Below are 19429 nucleotides of genomic sequence, written 5' to 3' on the forward strand. Positions count from 1 at the left end.
GGGGCACCTCTTTCACTGGTGGTCAGTGAGAGGAGCACAGTATGTGGCGGCCCTCCAAAGGTCTGAGGGACAGTGAACTGGCCCTCTGTGTAAAAAGTTTGGGGATGCCTGAGCTAGAGTCTGGGGGCCAGAATCTACCCAAAGAGATGGCATGGGCACCCAAGCAGACCAAATAAGGCTCCAGCATGGCACTTATTTTTTCTTTTCTGGAGACAGAATCTGGCTAAGTCACCCAGGCTAGAGTGCAGTGGTGTGATCTCAGCTCACTGTAAACTCTGCCTCCCAGGTTCAAGCAATTCTCCTGCCTCAGCCTCCCACGTAGCTGGGATTACAGGCAGCAGGCACCATGCCCAGCTAATTTTTTTTTTTTTTGCATTTTTAATAGAGACAGGGTTTTACCATGTTGCCCGGGGTGGTCTTGAACTCCTGAGCTCAGGCAAACTGCCTTGCTCAGCCTCTCAAAGTCCTAGGATTACAGGCGTGAGCTTGGCATTTCTTAGACACATCTGCAATGCTTTGTGACTAACAACACATTCTTCCCAAGGGGGCTGTGGTGCAGGGAGGAGGAAGGCAGGGACAAAGGATCGAAGGCACAGCTGCAAGGAGCTGAGGCAGGGCGGGACAGGCAGCACGCGAGGGCTTGCACTGGGTGCCCTTACCCTCAACACAGTGCTGGAGGCTCACCATGGCCCCCGTGAACACAGCTCAGCTCACCAGCATGGCTCCAGGCTGACACTGGACCTAAATAAGCCTCTGCACAAGCCACCTGCAGCAATTGAGCATTTGAAATGTGGCTAGTGTGAAGTGAGAGGTGCTAGAAGTGTAAAATACACACCATATTTTGAAGACTAAGTGTGAAAAAGAGGATGTAAAACGTCACATTTTTCAAAAATTGACTGCATGTTGAAATAACAGTTTGGATATATTGGGCGAGATAAATTATTAAAACTAATTCCAACTTTTTACTTTTTTAGCATGGCTAGTAGGAAACTTAAAATTACATGCAGAGGTGGCATTATATTCCTGCTGGATGGCACCTGAATGCCAGGGAGGAACCCTGGCAGGAGGTGCTGGGCGGACACCCCAGCTGGGCCACATTGAGCACATCACAGCATCACGGCCCGGAGAGTTGCAGATGTGTGATCTCCACTGACTGCCAGATCACACCTGTGCTCCAGGTGACAGGCAGCTTCCACCAGGAACCCAGGCCTCCCTCCCATGTCTCCCTGGTCTAGGAACTCACCAGCAGATGTCCTCAGGATCCGCAGCGAAGGTGACTGTCCACTTGGAGGTACAGAGCTCTCTGCTATGGGAGGACGGCTGGGGCTCACCTTTGCACCGAAGGCTCTGACACTTGCAGGCATTGAAATCTTTCAGGATGCTGCCAGGAAATGTAGAAACAGCCAGGCCCAGGCTACTCCGGTGACCATGCAACATGTGGCAAGTGGGGACTGAGCAGGAGTGGGAGGCAGTGGCACAGGACCTTTGCTTTGTTGTCATTAGTGCATTGTAAGTAATGCTGTGTAAGAGGCGCCATGCTAGCACACTGTGTGGAGAATTTTGTTTAATTCTCGCCACCACTCAGCAGGAAAGGGAGTACTATTCCCATTTTGCAGATAGGGAAACTGAGGGCAGCACACCTCAACACACTGCTCTTCCATAGGGCCATCCCCCTCTACCCTTCCTGTTAAGCTGGAGCTCTGATCCAATGCTACTGCCAGGCCAGTGGCTCACCTTTTCTATCACTTCTTCCCCAGGCCCAAGGGTAGCATTCAACCGCGTTACACACTGCCTGTTCCCCAAATTCCCTCCTCTGGGCTCCCACCTCGACCCTCACCATCTCAGCAGATCACAGGCTTTCCTCCTTTAGCCTCCCGTAAGGAGCCCGGCAGCCCCGCTCCTGCCTCAGATGCCTTCCCCTTTCCTCCTGCCCCAGTGTCTACAGGAAGTCCTGCGTGAGTCCATCCTTAGAGTCACAATGCTGGAGGGGCACGTAAGGCAGGGGGAGGGGCAGTGGCTGGACCATCTCTTTTCTGCACCCCTCTCCTGACCCACCCCCTGCTGCTCCTAAGGCGAGATGACACAGCGATCCCAGGCATGAGAGCCCAGAGCCCCATGCCAAGGGCCACTGTGAAAAGCCACTCCCCAGGCCAAGCTCCCCACTGCAGTGAGCGCCCCAGCATGCCCCAGGGGTCTTCCCCACAGCTTTGCATTTGTGGGAAGCGGGGGAGTCACAGACAGAAAGATCTGTGGTCCAGAGCAGATGTCTGGAAGGAGGGTGTCTCCGTCTCCCCTGGGGGAAGGCTGGCACACAGAGCCCACAGGATGGGTACAGGCCAGCGGGGAAGAGCCAGCAGTGAGGCCAGGCTGCATCAGCTCAACGGGGTCAGCCAGAATCACACACTCTGGGGCGGCTGCCCATATCCCCACCACCTGTCACACAAACATTGGCTGGGCTTGCCAAAGTGAGTGTGGGTGGCTGAGGGAAGAGAAGGAAACACCACAAATAAATCCCAGAGATGGTGGGTGAGCAGTACCATCTCTCCCCAAGAGGGACAGTGAGTTATCTGGAGGGGAACACATAGTCAGCCAAGGGGCCTGGGTTGTGCCCACACTCACTAGGTGGCCATAGACTTCTCCTGGAAGGTGACGAAGGCCATTCCCAGGGGCTGGTCCTGGACGTGGAGTTCTTCCTCTGTGATCCTCTCTAGCAGCCTGTCCTTCATCTGCGTGTAGTAAGAGATTGCATCCTCCTGGCAGAAGATACATCCCATTGGGATGACACGGCCCTGTGCAGGTGTCTGGGGCACCCCCATGCCAATGTCTGCACTCCCAGCCGGGGAGCGGGACCCGTACCCACTCACAGCCCTGCACTTCACAGCAGCAGAACTGGCCACAGGGCTTGGGGTTGATGAGGGTCTGCCGGCCTGTCTTCACCTGCAGGTTCCTGTAATAGGTCAGGCTCTTCTCTGTCTTCTTTCTGCAGAGGTGGGAGCGAGGGCATACACTTCAGATTCATAATCCTGTGGCAGGGACCCCCACACCCACAGTTCAACCATCAGCCAGGGGAGGAGGAGGAGTCCAGGGCCGCCCTCCTCCCTTCCTCGCTGGGAGATGTGAAGCCAGCGAGGAAGGAGTGGGCATCCCACAGGCCCGCCCACCACCCACCCTCACCTCTCCTTGCACAGGTAGATTAGCTTAGCCACATTGTAGCACAGCTGGACGTCCACCACCTCACACGTGGGATACGCGTCCCTGTGGCCAAGGAGAGAAGGAAGCAAGAGACGCTGTTGAAAAGAGAACCCCAAGCAGGAGACGGGCCCGTGGATCCAAGAGAAAGGATGGCAGAGTGATCTCGCTGGTGGTTTCTGTGCCAGCGGACATCTCTCTTCTCTTTGTCTTTTATCCTCCAAAAGGGGGAAAATTTGAAATTTAATACAAAGAGGGCTTTTGTTTTATTTTGTTTAGAGACAGGGTCTCTGTCGCCCAGGCTGCAGTGCAGTGGTGCAGTCATGGCTCACTGCAGCCTCAACTTCTGGGCTCAAGCAATCCTCCCACTTCAGCCTCCTGAGTAGCTGGGACTACAGGTGCATGCCACCAGGCTAATTTTTGTTTTTTGTAGAGACAGGGTCTTGCTATGTTGCCCAGGCCAATTTTGAACTCCTGGCCTCAAATGCTCCTCCTGCCTCAGCCTCCCAAAGTGCTGGGATTATAGGCATGAGTCACTGCACCCAGCCAGCTCTTTTTAGTAGTATGAAGCTAACTGCCTGGAACTGACAAGTTTATACCCACTTGGCTTGCAGTCAGCTGGCACTTCTCCTGGGGGAAAAATGAACATATCACTATCCCCTCTAAAGAACCAAAGGAATAGATTTCTTATTTGTGCTCGGTCAGTATTGAGCCACAACTGAAATCCTATTCAGGTAGGCTTTTTGAAGGTCACAGACTCTTCAGAGGGTCTAATGAAAGCAAAGGACCCTCGAACCAGAAAATGTCTACATACATATTAACCAGCAAGGCCAGGCGTGGTGGCTCACACCTGTAATTGCAGCAATTTGAGAGGCTGAGGCGGGTGGATCACTTGAGATCAGGAGTTCTAGACCAGCCTGACCAACATGGTGAAACCCCACCTCTACTAAAAATACAAAAATTAGTGAGTTGTGGTGGCATCCACCTGTAATCTCAGCTACTCAGAGACTGAGGCATGAGAATTGCTTGAACCTGGGAGGCGGAGGTTGCAGTGAGTGAGCTCACCCCACTGCACTCCAGCCTGGGAAACAGAGTGGACTCTGTCTCTCAAAAAAAAAAAAAAAAAAAAAAAAAACCAGCAAAATACATCAATTTATTCAATCCTCGTCAAAACCTGTGAGTTTTGTCCCCATTTTACAGGTGAGTAAACTGAGGCCCAGAGGTAAAGTGGCGTGCACCAAAGATCACACAGCTAGCAAGTGTCTGAGCCAGGAGGTGAATACAGGCAACCCCGGCTGGTGGCCACAATGCAACACCCCCTCACTGTATGTGCAAAATTATACATACAACTCCAGAGGATTCAGAACCATGTGAATCCCTACTTACAACCTCCCAGGCACTGTTCTAGGTGCTGGTAACAGGGCCTGGATGTGCTTACATTTTAGTGAGAGAGAGAGAGAGCCTATAGACATGTCAATCATGAAATTAAACAGGAGGACAACTTCCGGTCCCAATAAGAATTGTAAGGAAGAAAACTGCAATTTAAGCAACCCTGCTTGAAAGGCAAATTCATACATCAATCCCTACAACTGCAACAGTGTCACTAAAAGGCCTCCTAAAACAGGGGAGAGCATTTCTGAGAATGAGGGGACTCTTTTTCTCTTTAAAGTTATACATTCAGTGGAATTACTGTTTCCAGGTGTTGCCTAGCAGGGAACTTTGGGGAGTTGCTCCAAGGAAACGGAGAAAAATGATTCTGGTATCAAGTATTTACATATTAGTAAATATTTCTTAACTATTTAGAGTTTCTGAAGAAGTTGTTCAAATTTTAAACATTCAGTTTATGATTATGTCTAGTAATTTGCTTAGCAAGTGCTTTCTTCATAAATAGTGCAAAGTTGGGCCGGACACGGTGGCTCACGCCTGTAATCCCAGCACTTTGTGAGGCCGAGGCAGGTGGATCACGAGGTCAAGAGATCGAGACCATCCTGGTCAACATAGTGAAACCCTGTCTCTACTAAAAACACAAAAAATTAGCTGGGCATGGTGGCACGTGCCTGTAATCCCAGCTACTCAGGAGGCTGAGGCAGGAGAATTGCCTGAACCCAGGAGGCGGAGGTTGCGGTGAGCCGAGATCGCGCCATTGCACTCCAGCCTGGGTAACAAGAGTGAAACTCCATCTCAAAAAAAAAAAAAAAAAAAAAAAAATAGTGCAAAGTTAAAGTATAGCCAACTCCTAGTTCCTGCAACAAATTAGTGGCTGCTGAATTGATAAGGAATGAAGAGAGGCCATGCGTGGTGGCTCACTCCTGTAATCCCAACACTTTGGGAGGGCAAGGCAGGAGGATCACTTGAGCCGAGCAATTTGAGACCAGCCTGGGCAACATAGCAAGACTCTATCTCCACACAAATTTTAAAAATTAGCTGGATGTGGTGGCATGTGTCTGCCGCCCAGCTACTTGAGAGACCGAGACAGGAAGATCTCTTGAGTCCAGGAGGTGAGGTTGCAGTGCGCTATGATCACACTACTGCACTCTAGCCTGGGCAATAGAGCAAAACCCTGTCTCTAAAAAAATAGGATAATTAAAAAAAAAAAAAAAAAAAAAGGAATGAAGAAAGAATAAAATGCCAGCCCCTGAGCGCAGCCTTCAGGCCTCCAGCAGGGTCCTGGGAGTCTCCCTGGCCTGCGTGCCCCGCCCCCACCCCATCACCTTTCCTGATGCTCTGTGCCTTTCCATTCCTGGCTGTACACACAATCTCCTCACAGGAAAGCCTTTCCTCCAGCCTCCATCTGCAGGAATTGGTGGTGCAGATACTCAATGGGGGCTGCCGGAAAAGAGGTTCTACCAGGGAGAGCCTGGACTCGGACACAGTGCTCCCTCAACAGACACCTGCTGAGTGGGTGGATGAACCAACGAACATAGAGATGGTCCCGAGGTCCTTCCACCTATGAGACCCTAGCCTGGTGGGTCCATGCAAATGCTTAGCTCATGTCTCTCTTATTCTGCAAAGCTGATGCTAAGAACCCCGGCGTGAACAACCTTTTTTTCCCTATATACTCTCAAGACACTTATTTGCACCTACACCACCCTGGCCTGTGCTCTGAACACTGTGTACAAGGCTGCTTGAGGAGGACAGGCCACCACGGTGCCATCCGTTGCACAGCATCTGCAGAACTGGCACACGGGAGCCACTCCGTACATGTGTGGCAGGGCCAGGTCCTTCTCAGATCTCACCTGGATACCCAAGTGAGAGACAGAAGGCGCTCACCTAAGGTGCTTGCCCCTTGAGGGCTGTGCTGGTCCTACCTGGAGGGGGCTCAGCTCCCCTCCCACCCCACCTGCTCACCGGAAGTGGCTCTCCACAGTCTCCTTCCTGGCATCTCTGGGGAGTCCTGTGATGAACAAGGTCCGCCTCACCTGTTGGGGAAACACAGGAGGGAGAGAAGTCACTGGTGAGCCAGTGTGCAGATATGCTCAGGTTTCCAACCCACTCCAGCCTCTGGAAAGTAAACAACGGGAAATCAGAAGGCTCCGGTTTTCTCCTTCTGTGGCCTGGGGGAGCCCTGAAGCATGTCATTCACACAGCATCGTCTTCCAGGCTGTACAAAGAATCCACTTCCAAAGCAACTCTATGAGCCTTCTTTGCATGGCAGGAGACTGAGAAAGAGGGGAAGTGACTCAAATGCATTCACACAGCAGATCAGAGGAGGACCCAGGCCTGGAACCAAGCTACAGAAGCTCCCTTCGCCTGTGAAGCTTTGGGTGGCAAAGAGAAAGGGCTGCTCTCAGCCCAAACTTCTTAGCACCAGTAACTGTCCAAATCTTGAAAGAATCCACCGTGAAATTTTTTTTTTAAAGATCATGCCAAGTGTGAGCAAGAATAAGCAAGCTGGGCTCCTGAGGCCATCCCAGAGGTCACTGCTGTCAGGGCCTGCCTGCCGCAGAGCCCCGTCTCCCACCTGAGCCCCTCCCAGCATGTGTCCCCAAGCCCCGCCTCACTCACCAGGCTCTCCTCTTTGTACTTAATGGACTGAGTATGGTGTCGCATGAAGCCCACAGTGAGGAGGAGGTAAACGACGGCGAAGATGGTGTGCAGCCAAAGGAGGTCATTGCTGAGGGGGAAATCACCTGCCATCAGGGCTGGGATTCCAGGCAGGGAGCTGGGGGTGCAGAGCTGGGGCCTGGTTACCCTCAATGGGCACTGAGCTGAAGACCAATCGTTTCACTGCAAGAGATGCCTCTCACAGAGTCTGTGTGGCCAACACCCCTCAGCCCACGGTGAATACTTCAGAGGGGTCCCTGTCCATGTCCCTGTCCTGAGAAATGAACTCCAATCCACAGGACTCTCCATGTTTCTTAAATCCCTGGAAAAACAGTGGCTGCCTGTGACATGTTATGCCCACAGCTCAGCAACACACCAGCTGAAGGGGACTTCAGACACCTGCCAGCCCTCTTTGGAGTACCTCTGGCTGCCCCAGGCTCCCGAGCTGCCTTCTCCTTGGTCTCACCCATTGGCACCTATCCCCACCGGCTCCATACTCACTCAGTCTGCAGATTTGCTATTGTCGTCCTCCCAAAACTGTAAGGGTCTTTGCCTGCAGAGAAGCACAGATACTTAGTTCCAGGGTCACGTGGGGAAGCCAGAGGGAACGTAACCAATCAGCCTTGGTTTGTGGAGCTCAGGGGAGGAGGAGCATGTCTAGCCCTGCACGAAGACAACAAGGTCTGACTGGTCTTTGAAGAGCTACACCGTCAAGGGCTCTGCTTGACACCAACATGCTCTCTGATAACTTCTCAACCTTCCATTGTGGGGAAAGGCAAGATGTGAATTCATTTTGTTTTGAGAAAACTACAAACATCCTACGTTGTTACAAAACCAACGTTGGGAACCGCCGAGTATCCTAAGTGGATTCATGTTGGCATTTTGGAAGCTGGATTCTTGCAGTTGCCCTTAGATATAATGCCACACTCTGACTCTGACTAAGTATCACAGATATCTTCTGGGGCCATTAATTGTGACCTCCTAATTTGGGTGAGGGCGCGAAAGTATAAAAGACTCTCTGACAGCCCCTGATTCTGTACATCTTGTAGGGCTTTTTTTCCCTATTTATATAGAACCAGAAATTGGTATCAGGCCCCAGTTTTAGCCTATGTTTGGGGTAGATGATTCTCCAGATCTTTAATAGATGGAAATGTTCAGAGAGTCACCCTGAGACCATCTTACATCTGGATTGGAGCATAATTCCTGGGATTCTGGTCAACCACAGAGAGCCCTTTCCCTAGGACTGCCACTCTGCCCCATTACAACACAGACAAGGGTGAGAAGGGTTATTACCCAGCAAGTCCCCCGAGAGGTTGACGGGCAGGATGATGCACAGGGACAAAAAGCTGACCACCACCAGGAGGAAGATGATATGCCTCTGGAAGGACAGGTAGTGGATGGCGTCCTCCCCACACCACTCCAGGATCTGGTCATCGCTGGCAAAGACACATGTGGAATCTTAATGAGCAGTGGGAACAGGTCAGGCCCTCGGGGCTCTGCATGAAGTGTCTCATATCATCCTCACCACAATCTTATGAGATGGTTCGATTGTTATCTCCACTTTTTTGTTTATATATGAGGAAATAAAGGTATAGGAAATTTGTTTGACTTTCAGGATCTCACATGATATAAATTCCAGAGCTCACCATCTTAGGCCCTATACCATCCTCTAGGAAAAGCAATACCAGCATTCCATCTGATGTTGCTAGAAACATCTGTGCCCAAGTAACATGTGTGGGAAAGGTATGTAAATACAGGTACCTCACAGCTCCGTCCTGCTTCTAAGGAATCACATTCAGAATAAAGTTGGGACTAGGTACAGTGGCTCACGCTTGTAATCCCAGCACGTTGGGAGGCTGAGGCAGGTGGATCACCTGAGGTCAGGAGTTAGAGACCAGCCTGGCCAAGATGGTGAAACTGTCTCTACTAAAAAATTTAAAAAATTATTCAAGCATAGTGGTGCACACCTATAATCCCAGCTACTCCAGAGGCTGAGGCAGGAGAATCACTTGAACTCGAGAGGTGGAGGTTGTAGTGAGCTGAGATCATGGCACTGCACTCCAGCCTGGGTGACAGAGTATGACTCCATCTCAAAAAAGGAAAAAAAAAAAAAAAAAAAAAGAATAAAGTTGGGAATATGCCCAGGCCCCGGGCCCCCACCTGTCTCCTATCTCCCCATCAGGTGAGCTGGAAGCAGCAGGTGGAGCCAAGAGTCTCAGTCCATCCTACCGCCTGGCCTCCTCCCTCTGTCCCCAGAGAAGGGGAGGTGACCTGTTCCACCCTTTCCCACCCTTGGAGTGCTATACTTGGAGGCTCTGGGGCCACTGGGGACTCAGAAAATTCCAGGTTCACACAAGCCAGACTTCTGTGCTACGAAGGGAGAAGGGACAGGGCACTCCGATCGCTCCCACTCCCTGAAGGTGCTGCTTCTAGGCTGGGAAAGCAGCACACTGGGAAGAGCTCAGGGAGGCAAGGGCTGCATCATAAAAAAGCAGATCTGAAAGATGTCAGCGTGGGCTTTGCAGTCAGACCACAGTGGAATCCAGTGCAGCTGCCTCCACCTGATAGCAGGTCACATGGCTTACCTGCTTCTGACCTCGAACAAGGAAACTGCCCACTGCCTACCTCATCGGCTTAGCAGGGGCTCAAGAGAGATAATAAGCATCAAACACCTAGTGCTATACATAGTATCAGCAGTTGCTCAGAAATATGCCTATTCATATGAGTCCCGATTACTGTTTATCTAGAGGGCAAAGCTTTGCAATTAACTACATTGTTCTTGCTTCTCAATAAACTAACTCTCCTCCTGCTTCCTCTTGTTCCACAACAGAGTTGACTAACTCCCACAGGGCTCTGTCTCCTGCCAGTTCCCTTGGGAACAACTCCTACCAAACCGACCATTTATAACATGCTCTCACATGTATTAGTGCCTATGAATTAGGCTGAGTTTGTGTTAGCCTCAGCCTTTTACAGTTGGGGAAACTGAGGCCCAGAAAGAGGGACTTACTCAATATCCTATAACCACCGTGTTTCATCAATTTTAAGATGTCCTTTTCATATTTCAACTCCTCTGAAATGAGATGTACCCTATTGTTATGGCTGACGGCAGCTTAGCTGGAAACATATTCTTACTGCTATATAAAATAACATGCATCTTGCAATGATGACTTCTTAGATTTGAGGGAATACGGCACAAGGTAAGAGCCAAGACTCACATCAGCCCCCACCTCCTGGCTCCCTCCACAACATCAGAGGTAACTAACAGGTTCTTAATGGCCTTTAATCTTTTTTTTTTTTTTTTTTTTTTTTTTTTTGAGATGGAGTTTCACTTGTTGCCCAGGCTGGAGAGCAATGACACAATCTTGGCTCACAACAACCTCCACCTCCCAGGTTCAAGTGATTCTCCTGCCTCAGCCTCCCAAGTAGCTGGGATTACAGGCATGAGCCACCATGCCTGGCTAATTTTGTATTTTTAGTAGAGACAGGGTTTCTCCATGTTGGTCAGGCTGGTCTCGAACTCCCGACCTCACCGAACTCCTGATCCGCCCACCTCGGCCTCCCAAAGTGATGGGATTACAGGCATGAGCCACTGTGCCCGGCCACCTTTAATCATCTTTTAGATTTCTCTCCATGGGCCTCATTGAAAAAAAAAAAAACTTGTAACCAAATGAATTGACTGTATTATATTTCTTCACTTTTCACTAATTCAAAGACATGCGAACCTGCCTAGAAGAGATTAATTGACATGTAATCGGTGTTAAATATTAAGTAGAATAATTAAAGCGAAAAATAGCTTTAAATATCTTGTGTAGTACTATGAGAGATGAACATGATTTCCACTGAATATGTTGAAATAAATAAAATTCATCTCTATCTTCAAGAACTCTTGGGATCCACCTCAATTTTGGAAGCCCCAGGTTCCAGCAGGGACTATGTACCCTCCAGCATGTAGGCTCCAATCCTACAAGCCTCCTCCCCTGCTGCCCCGACCCCACGGGCTGCCTGCCCACCTTGATTCTCAGCCCTCACATACTGCTTTGGACCTGAACTGAAAAGTATCTAAGAGACCCCATCTTAGGATCGAGCATCTTGGCTCTTTCCCCTGGATTGGCCAAATACCCCCCAAAAAAAACAGCACAAAGACCCCCCAGCAGCTGCCCCATGGTGTACTCACTGCAGACGGAAGATCGCAGTCAGCCAGGGACAGCATCCCTGGAAACAGAGAGAACAGGGATTAGCTTCCAACATCTGTGCCTTTGGGAGGCAGATGTAACCATTGTCTTTGACATTAAATAACCATTTAACCTCCTGTTGTACAAAATCAGTGATTTTGTCCCATATTCAGCAAGCATGCGCCCAGTACTTCGCAAAATACACTGCATGCCTGGAATTCTTGCTAAAATCTCTTGACAATTTCGTGATCAAATCATGAAAGCTCAGGGCAGCTCTGCAGCAAGTGATGTGGGCTGCTGACTGTTTACAATCACTGACCAGGAGGGACAAGAGAGGAAGCAAGTCTAACAGATGGAAGGTCCACTGGAGTGGGAGTCAGGGGAAAGGGTGTCTGTAAGTTTCACCATCCTTCACATCTCTTAAACTTAACACCCTTAAAGCTGGGCTATTATCCGGCTAGGAAAGACAAATATTTGTTCAATAACTCATTCAACAATGACTAAGCACCTGCTAGGCATTAGGCACTGGGGAACAGGGCTGGAGAAGGCAGGGCTCCTGCCCACATCTGGCTCATAATCCAGCCGGCAAGTTCATAATTAACTGTCACACAAAGCCATGCGTGTAACAGAGGTAAGTGCTGGGGAAGCGAAAGGGATTCCATAACTGTTCCGGCCTGCAAGTTCATCCAGTCTCAGGTTCCAGGGTCATCCAGCTGCCATCTCTCTTGGGGTATTTCCCAAGTGCAGGTGCCTTCATTGATGCAGAGAAGCACTTTCTCCAGCACTTGTCACTCAAGATCCGCCCTGCTCCCTCCCCAAAACCATGACTGCTAGTTTCCACACCCTGGTCATGTCCACAAGGGTTCCTTCGATACCAACCAGCTCATTTTCAAAGTCTTGTTGCCCTGAGGAGGAAGTCGATGACAATCTCTGAAATCTGGACTCACTAGAGACACAAAAAGAAGAGACACAAAAAGAAAAAAATGAGAGATAATTCTTAAAAAAAAAAGTCAAAAAGATCACGTCCAGTATTTTGCAGCCTCTTAGAGCTCAGAACTAAAGCTATCAGTCCTCAATGGCTGGAACGAAAGATAACTCACTCAGTCAAACATAGAGACAAGGACAATGACCATTCCCAGGTGTGGTATAAAACTCTATGTTATATGGGATGAACAGCAAGGGGTCAACAGACCACCTGGGTGTCCCACACCCAGAAACCACACCACTGTGACTGGTCCAGCTAAAGTGACTTCAAAGTGTTGCCTATTTTCAATATATTTCCCAATATTATCAAGTAAAACTTGGAATAATGCATTTTATCAAATCTAAGATACCACTGGTTTTAATTTGCATAATTACTTTATGAACCACTAAAGAAAAAATGCTGCCAAGTAAACTACAATCACCATCAACAAGATGCCTCCCAGTTTCAGAGATGAGAAAATGCCAAAACATATGTTTTAGAGTTGACAAATGATGACACTTTATATTGTGGCACTTTAATCAGATCCTTTCTTGTGAGTACTCCCATAAAAACACCCCATACACTATATGTGACTGCTTTTCTTTTCTTTTTTCTTTTTTGTTTTTTTGAGACAGCGTCTCACTCCGTCACCCAGGCTGGAGTGCAGTAGCACGATCTTGGCTCACTGCAACCTCTACCTCCCGGGTTCAAGAAATTCTCTGCCTCAGCCTCCCGAGTAGCTGAGATTACAGGTGCCCACCACCACACCTGGCTAATTTTTGCATTTTTAGTAGAGACGGGGTTTCACCATGTTGGCCAGGCTGGTCTTGAACTCCTAACCTGGTGATCCACCCGCCTCGGCCTCCCAAAGTGCTGGATTACAGGCATGAGCCACTATGCCTGGCCGGGACTGCTTTTCTTTAGTCTTCTATTCCTGGTTCTACTGTCCCCTTTCTAATGACAAAAATCATGATAAAAGCCTTTGCAGAGATGCTGTCTCTTTCGGCCTTCACAGCGGCCTCATGGGGAAGAGAGGACAGGAGGAGACCAACCCTAATAAGTTTGGCGACTTGACCAAGGTCGCACAGCCAGGGATGCAGCAGGGCCCTCTAATCCCCAGGTGGTCTTTTCTACCAGAGTATGTGGCCCCCACTTCCAGCTGAATGTGCCATAAAGGCATCAGATGTCCCAAAAGGTTCTCCCCAACAGTCCAAGGTCATCACCTCAGGCTTTAGCAAATGCCAGAGCAGAGATCATGGGGAAGAACAGTGCCTTTACAGGTATAACTCCTCTTCCCAGTTCAGAGGACCCTGCCACACAGGCCACATGTCAGGAGGGGCCCAGGGGAGACTCTGGGTAGCAGCTGGGGCCAGTCCCTGAGTTTTCATCACTCACTTCCTATTGCCACATCTGACATAAGATCCTGGGTGCAAACAGCCAGCTGGAGCTGGAACATATGGTTGTACAGATCCAGAATTCACTGTCATGCTTCAGGAGACATGAAGAAAGAATCCTAGAGCCCCAGGCAGAACTGGAAGGACCTGAGGCCTGGCCAAGGGAGCCTGTGCTTTGTAACAGACTCATCCAAAGCCAGCGTTGACCTGGCAGGAGGGTGGGGCAGCTCCCTGAGGGCTCTGCTGCCCTTCTTGATCCTCACCCAGTCCTGACTCCATGCTAATTAATTTCAAAGATGATCACTTAAAAAGAAAATGGGCATCTTCTTCAGAGGATCATGAAAGCCCTCAGTATCTAAAGCAACCAGTCGGAAGCCAACGAGGTTCACGGTCTTGGCCCAACAGAAGCCCTGAACAAGCTGAGCATCTGGGCCTAAGGTTTTGTTTTTGTTTTTTGAGCACAATGAGGGTAGAAGGGCCAACCTCGTGGGTCTGTGGTGAAGAGCAAAGAACAATTACTGGTACAGGCTGGGCAAATACACTCAATGAACACAACCTAATGGTAATGTCATATGTGGGTCCTACCCACACAAAGGGCTTCATAAGCCCACAGCCCATTCCAGGGAGACACAAACACACACACTACACATATACATATGCATACACACACATGCTCATAAGCACACAAGCACATATACACACTCACACATACACACATGCACGCTCATAGCCTAGGTGAAGTCTTTACCTGCCTGCTTCTGACACCAGGGCAATGCGGCCATAGTCCCAGAATCTTCTTCTTATGATAGAAAACACCAAGATTAAGAACTAAAAATAGAAAAGAAACCAAGTAAAAGCAGGTCGGATGGCTTCTCATTAGGAGAGACAGAGGTCTCAGGGGCAAAGCCCACCCGCTCACGCTCAACAGGGCTAAAAGGAAAACATTCAGGCCCAGAAAGGGCACTGAGCTGCCCAAGGTCACACAGCTCAGTGGCCTGGATGCTTTGCTCACCCTCTTCACCAGCTCCCACCACCTGTGCCCACACCGCCAAGGCTGCCAGCACTGATGCCAAGCTTGCCCGGAGTCTGCCGAGTCATGCACGTCATCCCTGTCCCTTGCTCTCAAGGCAGCGGTGACACCACAAGGCCCCAGTCTCAGGCCTTGATCTGCCTTCAGTGGCCCCTAAGCAGGAAGGTAAGGTCTAGCCTCACAGCAGCCCCAGGAACCAGGGTCCTTTTTCACTTTACAAAAATTTCTTTTTTCTTTTGAGATGGAGTCTCGCTCTTTTGCCCAGGCTAGACTGCCAGTGGCACTCTCTCAGTCACTGCAACCTCCACCTCCCAGGTTCAAGCAATTCTTCTGCCTCAGCCTCCTGAGTAGCTGGAACTGTAGGTGCCCGCCACCATGCACAGCTAATTTTAGGATTTTTAGTAGAGACGAGCGTTCACCACGTTGGCCAGGCTGGTCTCGAACTCCTGACCTCAGGTGATCCACCCACCTCAGCCTCCCAAAGTGCTAGGATTACAGGCATGAGCCACCATGCCTGGCCAGAAAATTTCATTTTTAATTACAGAACCAAGGTAGCAGAGCCTCCGCGGGCTGAGCTAGAAATGGTCAGAGTTTTCCTGAGTTTGGTTCCCCTGACAGCAGGCTCTGCAGGCCCTGCAGACCCCCAGCACAGAGCACACAGGCAGCAAGGCCCCACGAAGACCTGTGTTCTGGCTGGCTCAGCCTCAGTAAGCTGGGACACCTCAGCAGGCTTGTGTCCAATGGCAACCCCAGGGCTGGACTAAGCTGGTTAGCTCTAGACATCTATACACTCTAGACCAGGCGTCCCCAAACTTTTTACACAGGGGACCAGTTCACTGTCCCTCAGACCGTTGGAGGGCCGCCACACACTGTGCTCCTCTCACTGACCACCAGTGAAAGAGGTGCCCCTTCCTGAAGTGCGGCGGGGGTCCAGATAAATGGCCTCAGGAGGCTGCATGTGGGACCATAGTTTGGGGACGCCTGCTCTAGACTGTCCTCACTCCCCATAGTCCACCTTGCCAGGGTTCCTATCATGTTTCTGCCTCTCTTCCCTCCCTAGACAGGGTCCCTCACTTTGAGGTTCGGGTAGGTAGAGAAATACACCTTAGGCCGGGCATGGTGGCTCAAGCCTGTAATCCCAGCACTTTGGGAGGCCGAGGCGGGTGGATCACGAGGTCAAGAGATCGAGACCATCCTGGTCAACATGGTGAAACCCCATCTCTACTAAAAATACAAAAAAATTAGCTGGGCATAGTGGCGCATGCCTGTAATCCCAGCTACTCAGGAGGCTGAGGCAGGAGAATTGCCTGAACCCAGGAGGCGGAGGTTGCGGTGAGCCAAGATCGCGCCATTGCACTCCAGCCTGGGTAGCAAGAGTGAAACTCTGTCTCAAAAAAAAAAAAAAAAGAAATACACCTTAGTAAGCACACTCCTACCTGCTCTGGTCAGAAACAGGTGCTTTGAAGGTGGGCTTTGTTTTCCTAAAGGAAATCCAAAAGGCCTGAACCCCAGGGGCACTGAGTTCCCATGGGATTTTCTCCAGGAGAATCAGGAAGTTGGTGACATATTTTCAAAGGCAGGTGAGTCAAGTTGTAGGAAAACCACGAAACCTGCTCGGCAGGTGCCCGCCCTCCCTGTCCACGGCGACTGCTGCCCTGGCCTGTGCAGTGCCGATGCTTCCCACACACCCACGCTCTCCAAGGTGCTCTGGCTCTTATGTATCCCTCCCACCTCCAAAACTTCCTGCAAAAAAATCCACCCCTGGCCAGGCACGGTGGTTCACTGCCGTAATCCCAGCACTTTGGGAGGCCAAGGCTGGTGAATCGCTTGAGCTCAGGAGTTTGAGACCAGCCCGGGCAACATGGTGAAACCCCATCTCTATCAAAAATCAGCCAGACGTGGTGGCACGTGCTTATAGTCCCAGCTGTACAAGAGGCTGAGGTGGGAGGATTGCTGAGCCCAGGACGAGGAGGTTGCTGTGAACAGTGATTGTGCCACTGTACTTCAGCCTGGGGGACAGAGTGAAACGCTGTCTCAAAAAAAAAAAAAAAAAAAGAATTCCCCTTCACCAGCACACTCCAGTAGAGAGAGACTCTCTTCTCAACCAACACTGTTGCAACAATGCCCACCCAACCCACCTAGGGCCCCTGCCCAGGCCCCCTTCTGTACTCCTCACCTTGGCCAAACTCCCCCCACCCTGAAGGCCCAGGGCCACCCTCCTCTAATCCCACCGACTCTGAAATCCACCCCCACACCCCTGCCCAGTCCTCCCTGCTACCCCAAGCCACCCTCCCCACATTCCCCACCCAAGTCTAGTCTCTAGCTCCAAGCAGTCCAAGGGTGTCTACTCCATCAGAGCCACCTGCCCCCTTCACTCAGATGGTCTCTGCTACATGTTAAGAGACAGCATCAACAGACACTGGCCAGCCCATGGCATTGGTGAAAAGAGGGGCCCTTTAACCCCAATAAATCTCAGCCCGTCAACGTTCAGTCTGCATAAGGAAGAACAATGACATAGTTCAAATTGGAGGCATCGTTGTGAACAAGATCTACGTTAAAGAAAGACTACCTGCTGAGGGTATGCCCTGAGAATCAGCTTCTGATTCTTTTTTTTTTTTTTTTTGAGACAGTCTTGTTCTGTTGCCCAGGTTGGAGTGCAGTGGCACAATCTCGGCTAACTGCAGCCTCCGCCTCCCAGGTTCAAGCAATTCTCCTGCCTCAGCCTCCTGAGGAGCTGGGACTACAGGTGCGTGCCACCACGCCAGGCTAATTTTTGTCTTTTTAGTAGAGACAGAGTTTCACCATGTTGGCCAGGCTGGTCTGAAACTCCTGACCTCGTGATCCATCTGCCTCAGCCTCCCAAACTGCTGGCATTATAGGTGTGAATCATGGCACCTGGCCTTCTAATTCTTTAAAAACCCCAGGGATGCCAAAGGGGAACAAGAGGCAACACCTGGGAATTGCACCTGCTCTAAATCGAGTCGGTATTCTCCATTTACATCTCTCAACTCAACCCCATGAGATGACCCTTCCCAAGGTCCTTAAAGACAGGACAGGCTGAGAGCTCTGCAATCATGGTAATAATTACAGGCATGGCCATGTGAGTATTTTACACACATGGCCTTATCTAATCTCCAAAATTCTCTGAGTTAGGAATTATGATCTCCATTTTCCAGAGCAAAAAGGGGAGGTGTACACAAGCTATGTAACATGCCCAAGTCACAGAGCTGGTAAGCAGCAGAGGTGGGATTTAAACCTAGCTATGTCTGACTTCCTATCTAAGTTTCCCCAGAATGCCCTGCGTGGGGGATTTATACAAATAACTGAGGCTGGGGGACATGATTCAAGAGGGCTCTCACCAGGAAGCAGCTGACGTCTATGAGCAGGACAGTGGGGATGCCACCAAAGGTGACCCCCTGGAGCACGGTGCTGTTTTTGGCCGAGTTGTAGCAGTAGGAGTCGTTGGGCTGGTTCCCGAGGCCCAGTCGCTCACGGACGGTCACCGCCTTGGACTGCCACAGCTCCAAGAATGGGGAGTCTGTCATCGCGCCTGTCTTCCCTGGAGCACAGGACAACAGAGCAAGGCAGATGTTCAGGGCTTGAATCTCTTGCAGTTTCCCACCAGTGCTGGCAGGGCCAAAGGTAGGCGTTTCCCCAGGGACTGGGGGGGCACAGGGAGCCAGCAGCAAGGAGTCCGGGAGAGCCAGACATTGGACCTCTGCGTGCCTGGCAGTATCCACAGAGAATAGCTCCATTGTGGGAGAGTCCCGGAGAATCAGATGGTCAGGGTGAATGGCTCACCCAGGACACAGCAGGCAGATACCCAGAGGGGGTGACATGGAGAAAGAGAGAAACAGAAGTTGCTGCAGCTGCTGGCTTAAGAGGTCCTGAAGTTCCTCCAGCCTCAAGGACTCGTGATGGGAAAATCACTCTTGCAGAAGCCACTGGCAGATCTGGAGTACAAGCAGGGGAGAGGGAGAAAGGACACGAAGGCAGGAAGAGAAAAACACAGGGATAAACAAACAGGGAAGAAGGGAACATCCAAGTATTCACAATGGTGCATCCACACGAGCCGCAGACACCACCTCACTCCCACTCATCACAGAATGTCAGAGCTGGAACCCCAGAAATGGGCCCATCTGCTGTACTTGGAAATTAAGGCTCAGAGGTTTACTAACCTGCCCCAAGGTTAAGGAGCTGGTCAGGACAGAATTGAATCCCAAACCTGGCGTCCTGACTCTTAGATGCCAGCTCCTCTTTTTACTTTGTCACAGAGGAGAAAGCAAAGGGAGTCGTCTAGGGTAGGAAGCAGGAGGGAGTCGGGGGTCTCAGGGCCTCCTCAGGGACCTCTGGGTCCCCCAGCTCCCCCCTTTCACACACACAGACACCTCCTGGGTACCACTGGTCTAACTGCAAGGCCCAGCATTTCCAAAGCAAACACTGCTCCAGGCTGGGTTGCAGACCTTCCTTCCCGAGGCTCCTGGCATCCCTGGTGAAGCTAATGGAAATCTCCGGTGTCTGTCCCCTGACACCAGAGGCCCGGGAGTTAGTGTCCAAGTTCTGGCCAGCTTCTCATAGTGTGGGTGAAGGGCCAGAAGACATGTTCAGCCTGGCCTTGCTTAAGCTCCCACCTGCC

General features: G+C 50.6%; 1 protein-coding gene across 7 annotated transcripts in view; it reads right to left on the reverse strand.

The window, feature by feature from the left end:
* Positions 1-19429, reverse strand: part of TMEM63A (transmembrane protein 63A) — a 37686-nt gene that overhangs the window by 13767 nt on the left and 4490 nt on the right. For 5 of the 7 annotated variants that reach the window (XM_074385272.1, XM_074385273.1, XM_074385275.1 and 2 more), the window contains 13 exons: positions 18595-18746; positions 18153-18352; positions 14512-14591; positions 12285-12351; positions 11408-11445; positions 8527-8669; positions 7735-7786; positions 7195-7303; positions 6538-6608; positions 3175-3255; positions 2857-2980; positions 2620-2753; positions 1244-1381 (listed from right to left, as the gene is read on the reverse strand). In XM_074385272.1, coding sequence (XP_074241373.1) covers positions 1244-1381; positions 2620-2753; positions 2857-2980; positions 3175-3255; positions 6538-6608; positions 7195-7303; positions 7735-7786; positions 8527-8669; positions 11408-11445; positions 12285-12351; positions 14512-14591; positions 18153-18338 — 1223 coding nt within the window. In that variant the 5' untranslated portion in view covers positions 18339-18352; positions 18595-18746. The remainder of the gene's footprint in view (positions 1-1243; positions 1382-2619; positions 2754-2856; positions 2981-3174; positions 3256-6537; positions 6609-7194; positions 7304-7734; positions 7787-8526; positions 8670-11407; positions 11446-12284; positions 12352-14511; positions 14592-18152; positions 18353-18594; positions 18747-19429) is intronic. The other 2 variants (XM_074385277.1, XM_074385276.1) reach the window with 1 other exon arrangement.

This window comes from Saimiri boliviensis, chromosome 14 (genome assembly GCF_048565385.1).
Source record: "Saimiri boliviensis isolate mSaiBol1 chromosome 14, mSaiBol1.pri, whole genome shotgun sequence".
NCBI lineage: Eukaryota > Metazoa > Chordata > Mammalia > Primates > Cebidae > Saimiri > Saimiri boliviensis.